The sequence below is a fragment of the Hibiscus syriacus genome, unplaced genomic scaffold (assembly GCF_006381635.1).
Source record: "Hibiscus syriacus cultivar Baekdansim isolate YM2019G1 unplaced genomic scaffold, ASM638163v2 tig00001478_pilon, whole genome shotgun sequence".
Lineage (NCBI taxonomy): Eukaryota > Viridiplantae > Streptophyta > Magnoliopsida > Malvales > Malvaceae > Hibiscus > Hibiscus syriacus.
The window spans coordinates 2,793,152-2,800,169 of NW_024061874.1; the positions used below are offsets into that span (position 1 = coordinate 2,793,152).

Sequence of the window (7,018 nt, forward strand, 5' to 3'; positions counted from 1 at the left end):
TAAATTTATATAAGGGCTTTCGGAAAATTATTATCTTATTCATTCATCAAAATTATTAATTTAAACCTTGGGCTCAAGTCAAGAAAGAAAAAAATTATTTTTTAGAGAGATTATTAATTTATCGAGTATTAATTTATAGAAGTTTTTCTATAATATTAGTAGGTTTTACCTATAGTTAAAAAGATAAGGTAACAATTCTAGTGAGCTGAAGGGGTAATGAGTTGAGTCGAACATCAAGTTTTTTAATAAGTACGAGTCAAGTAAAATTTTAACGAGCTTAAGGGAAACGATTTGAGTAAAAAAATTTAATAATCACGAGTTGAACACTTTTTGAGATAACTGACTCATTTGATAAACACACCTAATAATACTATTTGATTTTTACAACTTTTAAATTTTATTTTATTTTAGAAAATCAAAATAATGTGATGTGAAAAAACTTAAATGAAATGGTCTATGCCATCGTTGTCATGACAAATCATGTTTATGTTACCGATCCACAAAGGATTTAATGATTGAGCGATATAATTAAATATAAAATTAAAATTTAATATTATATTTGAAGAAATTAAAAGTTAATGATATAAATATAAAACAGATACAATTTGGAGGTCTCTGGTATAGTTTTCCCAAAACGTTATTAGATTACATAGAGAAGTTAATCAAGATTAGATTACATAGAGACCAAAATTTTGTTTTGCACTTTGTTTGTCAATTCCGTGACAGATCGGGGACACAGCAATTTAGTTTCAGATAGGGAAAAGTTAATCAAGATTTGATTTTGTGAATTTTCTTGGTTCTGGGTACAAGTTAAAAACTGAAGAAAAGGGATTTGATCGCAATTCATGGAGAATTCGAGTAAAAATAACGGGGAAGAGACAAGGAATCAGACAATTACTTCCACTTCTTCAACAACATCCTCCGATGATTACCGTTTGTTTGGTCGTCAAGGTTCTCTTCACCAGTTTCTGGGTGGTGGTAAAGGTAAAAAAAAACTCTTCTTTTGCTTTATTTTCCAATTCCACCAAGGCTTGTTATTGTTTTTTATGAAATGAACTGAGTTGATTCTTGGGGAACTTTGATATTTGATGAAAAAAATTGAAACATTGCTTGGTAAAGGGAAAAAGTTACTCTCTTTTGGGAAGATCTCATTTTTTTTATATAATACTTGCTCATTTGTTCATACTGTCTAAGCAAACTGATATGCAACTTACAATTTGATCGAGTTTTCTTCTCTTTAATGCTGTTTTGCTTTATTTTGGTTATCTACATGGATTGTAAAAAATAACCAAATCCCATAACTGGAACACACTATTTGCTAAATAAAGAAGTTATGATGCCTAAGTGGAAATTTGTTTTCTGGATTGAAAATTTTCATGTATTGTGAATTGCAAATTTTGATGTTGCACCGAGTTGTTGCATACAACCTTTGACAATGTTTAGCCGAATCCATCTGCACACATTCACAGTGAATACTTGACACTTGTGAAGTTTTGGAATCAAACTGTATAGAGAAACAAATCGAGAGTGACTCAGTTTTGAGTAAAATGAAGTTCCTGGCGAGATTTTGGGTTTAAGGGTAGTGTGATTATTTCTTGTGGTCTTGTTAAATCACTCATTTTAGTGAAATTTTTCTATGGGCAACTCGATTAAGAGAAATTTCACTAAAAGTAGATGGTATACGAAGACCACTTGAAATACACACTCGATCCTTATACTCAAATTGTCCTATGAGCTTCCTTTATTCTTCGGTTCGCTTACTCTGTTACTCCCTCGTTTCTACTTGATCCCTGGTCATATACTGTTAAGAAATATTACATAAAACCTTGTGTGCCTAGTTAATTGTTTTCCCATTTTATCTTTTACAAAGCTGAATCTTAGGTTTATCATGATAGTGGCCAATGCGACATTGAGAAGTTAAGCATCTTAATGACAAGAAAAAAAACAATAATACATACAGGGATTTACATGGTTCATGAACCAAGCAGATATGCTAAAAAAAGGGAGAGTCATGCAGAGAGTTAATTGGGGAAGAGTGCAGATCAATTTGGTGCATGCGTGTGTGCACTGAAATCACTTTGACCATGCATTTAAAATATCCTTAAGCATAGTCAAAATGTTGCAAGCTACAATTTGGTGTATTATTAAGATTTTCATGCACCAATTCGGTGCATGGTAAGAAATTTCTAATGACCAATCTAAACATCTCCATCTTGGTGTGATAATTTTTTTTCATACAACAAAATGGTGAAGCAAACTTGTTATTCTTTTGCAATGGTCTAGCTGTTGTTACATGATTCATGAACCAAGCAGATAAACTAAAATAAGGAGGTAAGCTAAAAAATAAAGGAAACTCATGCAAAGAGTTTATAGGAAAGCATGAAGAACAGTTTGGTGCATGTGTATCATGTATGTGCACTGAAATCACTATTTGACTATGCATTGAAGACTGCCATGAGCATAGTCAAAGGTTGTTTGCAACATTTGGTCCATTATTAAGATTTCCATGCATCTATATGGTGCATGGTAAGGAATTTCTAGCCACCAATCAACAATCTCCATCTTGGCTTGATAATTCTTTTTCTTACAACAACATGCTGAAGCAAACTTGCTGTTGTTTCGCAATGGTCTAGTTGCTTATTTGTTTCTGCAAGGTGAATCCATAGAATATCCTCCACCTTTCTTTTCCATCTCTCTTGAAGGAGGTTCATGGTGTTTCTTGGTGGAGAAGAAACGGAGTTGGTGACCTTCTTTAGTTGTTTGCTCCAAATTGTGGATTGACATATAAAAATCTGCACTGAGTTTTCCCTGATGGGATACAATCCTTGGAAGCCAACTGTCCTTTTACCTGTGCTCATTCAATTTTATCTGTCTTTATTTATTCTATTTTTGTGTGAAAGTTTTTGGTTTTAACAGTTCTTCACCAACATTCTTTTTACATGATTACTAAATGGTGTGATGTTGGCATGTTCCTGTTGTGTAGTATGGTACTATTTCTGTAAGATATTTTTGATGCTCTGGCACATTATCTTGTCACCCTTATAGAGCAGTGCATTTGTTTTATGTGATAAATGAACTAAATTTTCTTCTCATGTTCATAGCGGCTGATATACTCTTGTGGGAGCAGTGGAGTGTTTCCGTCGGTGTCATTGTTGTTGCTACTGTTGCTTGGCTCATCTTTGAGCGGTCTGGATTACCATTCTTATCAATATGTTCAGATGTTTTGCTGATATTAATTGTAGTATTGTTTTTCCGTTCCAACTATGCTGCTTACAGAGATGGGTAATGCTATTATTGCTTTTTTTTTTTGTGTTGATTTCCTTTTAAATACTGAAGCGATTTTGACACTGAAATTCGCATATTATTTGAACAGACAACCACAAACATTACCAGAACTTGAACTGTCAGAGGAAATGGTTACCAATGCTGCAGCATCGTTTCGCGTTAAAATCAACAATGTGCTTCTTATGGCTCATGAGATAACTCTTGTCAAAGATTTTCGGATTATTTTCAAGGTCAGTTATATCAGTTGTTGTTAAACTAAATGTTCTTTGCTGCAATATACACTGACACAAATGGAAAAGGAATCAATTTGAAATAGAATTGTATGTATAGGCATTATGGATCTGGTATTGCAGCCTGAATTATGATTAAGTTGATATGTGATTTTTTTACTATTATCATTAAAAGTAGTCGATAGAATAAGGGGTGTGTTCAGGTGTGGGAAGTTCCTAGTGGTTTTGATAATTCTGCTTACCTTCACATTAATCCCCCAAACCTCCACCCTTTCGAGGCCAAAATCTAATAATTTTAGGGATTTTGGAGTTGTGTATTTTCCCACTTTTTAATAAATAGCTGCTAAGAATATGTATCCTCTCCATTTCCCTCTGTTGTCTTCTCCTGAACAAGGTTGATCAACAGAACTTGCCAATTTATACGTGATTTCATGCTTGAACCCCGTTTTCTCTTAAACAGTTGATATTTCTTCCAAACTGCTCTTCCAGCAAGCACTTTTCTATTCATTCTAATCTTTTGTGTTTATTGCCAAGATGTTTTGCTAATAGTTTGCAATTGCATCATCCTTTTATTTTCCTAGTCATGGTATTTCTATAACGTCCTGGATTCTACCCCACTTTTGCAATATCACTCGACCCGTTTCAGTCTACAAGCGTCGATCATTTAATTATTTTCGAAGGCTAGGGGAGGTTGTTGCTTGATAAATTTTTCGAACTTGGTTCACTTGGCAGGTTGTGATATGTCTGTGGCTCCTGTCTACCATTGGTAGCTATTGTTCTTTCTTCACACTTGCCTCTATAGGTAAGCAATTTCATCTATCTACTGAATGCACATTCATCTCCATTTTGATTCATAGGCATGATTAATTGTTACTATTGTTGGTTTTACTGAGAGAACATTAAATGCAACTAAATTGGATGTTTAGCGACAACCACTTTTGGTTTATTATAGTAAACAACCATTGATTTGTTTTGTTAAAATGTCAAAAACCTGATATAAAGTTCTTGTCACAAACTTTTAAGGCTCCAGCTTAATTGAACTCATGAGTCGTTTTTTGTATCTGTGCCTTTTGTTCGCCAAATAATTGCCAGACGGAAGGCATTTTGCTAATGAACTTTCTCTTTGACGTATAAGGAGTCTGAAATTTTTTACTCATTTCCAATGGCAGGAACCATCCTATCGGTAACTCTTCCTGCTGTCTACAGTAAATATGAAGAGCAGGTGGATAAATACTGTGGAATGATCCAACGAAAGTTCTCACAACAGTATAAAATTGTGGATGATAGTGTGACAAACAGAATACCCCGCAGTTTATCGAAAGATAAAGACATCTAATTCTCACAATTTATATAGAGGTTATGAATAAACGTACTTTAATCTTGGAGTTTGACCTCTGATGCAAAGTCGTCGTTATCTTGCTTCAACCTTCAATGAAAGATGATTCTTGTTACCTGTTATGTTAGCTACATGTTTCACCGTCAATTGGGTTGCAATATCTGCGAAATGCTTCTTCCTAGTTAGAGTGGGAAACGGATCTCTGCACCCATGCTATTCCTGGACTTCTGCAAAACACATTTCTTGTCACCGATTATCGAAGAGCATGTATGTTCTGCTCGGAGCTTCTGCGTTTGTTTGTTTGTATAGTTGGTCAATGGTTGTGTAATTGAGCCAATGTATCAATAACTGCAACCAAAGAAAATACAAATGAGGAAGAAATTGACAATTAAAATATAAGAATCATATTTACATAAGTCATGGGCAATTGCATGCTTGTCATGGGCTTTGAGGTCTTCATCATAATCTCATAAATAGGTCTAATTACTTGAACCCAAAATCTCTTTTTAATATATAAGAATCATATTTACATAAGTCATGGCATACTTGCATGCACTTGTCATGGAGGCTTTGAGGTCTTCATCATAATCTCATAAATAGGTCTAATTACTTGAACCCAAAATCTCTTTGAAAGAACAAGACTTCTTTAAATCACTAAAATCATTGAATGAGTTTTAATGTACAATTATTGATAAACATATGTATCATTAAAGTTCTTGATTAGTACAACATAATCTATATGGTTAAATGATAAAATATATAATATAATAGTACATAACATAATAATGCGCAATAAAATATTGTATTATATAATATACATATCATTAACTATCATAATACATATAATTTAATTTGATTAATGGTTGAATGGTTAGATGAAATTGGCTTATAAATTAGGATCAACAAGTTCAATGACATTACTTTCATACTAATAGTTGTCTGAATCGACTCCTCCTAGGTATTACTTATCATTTTGCTGGAATGGTAGTTCCGCACTTATTTTATCACTTACTATAAATTTTCTCATTCCAATCTACGACATCACTTTTAATAAGTTTGTCTTAATACTTTTATTCGTTGATTCAGAAAACACTTTTCTAGTTTATACTACAAAGACGAATATGTTCATCACTCGAACATTTTCATGCACATTCAAGGCTTGATATACTGTACTTAATAGAGATTTCAACACTAGATTTTTTATCACTTCGGAAATTTTTCTCATATTTATCTTCGTTACACACTCATTATTCAAGGCTAACATGTTAACGTATTGTTCAATGATGGACGAACAATATCAGAGTCTCAGTCTACCAGTACATTTTTCAACATTTGAGAGAATATAGGAATCAACCAGATTAACCTAGAACCGACTAAAGTTTAGTCAATAAACTCTAAGTTTAATATCACTAAATGTAACACCCTCAACCTGTAACACTCTCAGACTGATACGGGTGACCCGATACGATGTGTCACATTAAGTCCACCAAAACGACCCACAATAAAAATTCAAGAAATGTTTTTGTTAAACAATTTAAAAATTGTAACACCCTCAGACCGATACGAGTGACCCGATCCGATCCGATCTGAGGTGTCACATTAAGGCCAACAAAATGACCCACAATAAAAATTCAAGAAATATTTTTTTGTTAAACCATTTAAAAACTTTAAAACAATTTATAAACAAATTATACAAATTCAGAAATCCTTAATAAACTCTAAACAGAATTCAATTATATACAATATCAAACAAGTTTCAGACACTAATATAAAAAAGTGACCTACGTACCCCCGAATTACACATGTATTGTACTCCGCAAGCAACGCCGATGGAATTCCCATCACTGATGTCGATACAGCACATGATCAATTCTTTAATCTGAAATGGGTGGGTAATAGAATGAGCTCTGGGAAGCTCGGTAATACAAAACTACCATATGATGCTAAAGGTCAACCACATGTACGGTAAAGCATGAAATTCCTTATTTATCCATGTAAATATATGCCATACTGATGAGTTGAGGTTTCGCTAATTAATTCTTCATGTAACATTCAGGAAACTTACAGTTTAGAGGAAACATTCAGAGAGACAAATTCTGAAGATGGTGTTTGGAGTCTAGTGTGTTCCAACAAAATAAGAAATAGTAGTTTATTTCAGTAAAACGAA

General features: G+C 33.3%; 1 protein-coding gene across 1 annotated transcript; it reads left to right on the forward strand.

Moving 5' to 3' along the window:
- The first annotated feature begins 690 nt into the window (after positions 1-690).
- Positions 691-5,137, forward strand: LOC120127381 (reticulon-like protein B16). Its single transcript, XM_039145301.1, has 5 exons — positions 691-984; positions 3,102-3,282; positions 3,374-3,515; positions 4,248-4,317; positions 4,685-5,137. Exons 1-5 carry the CDS (start codon positions 846-848, stop codon positions 4,849-4,851), a joined length of 699 nt encoding a protein of 232 aa, XP_039001232.1. The 5' UTR covers positions 691-845; the 3' UTR covers positions 4,852-5,137.
- The last annotated feature ends 1,881 nt before the right edge of the window (positions 5,138-7,018 follow it).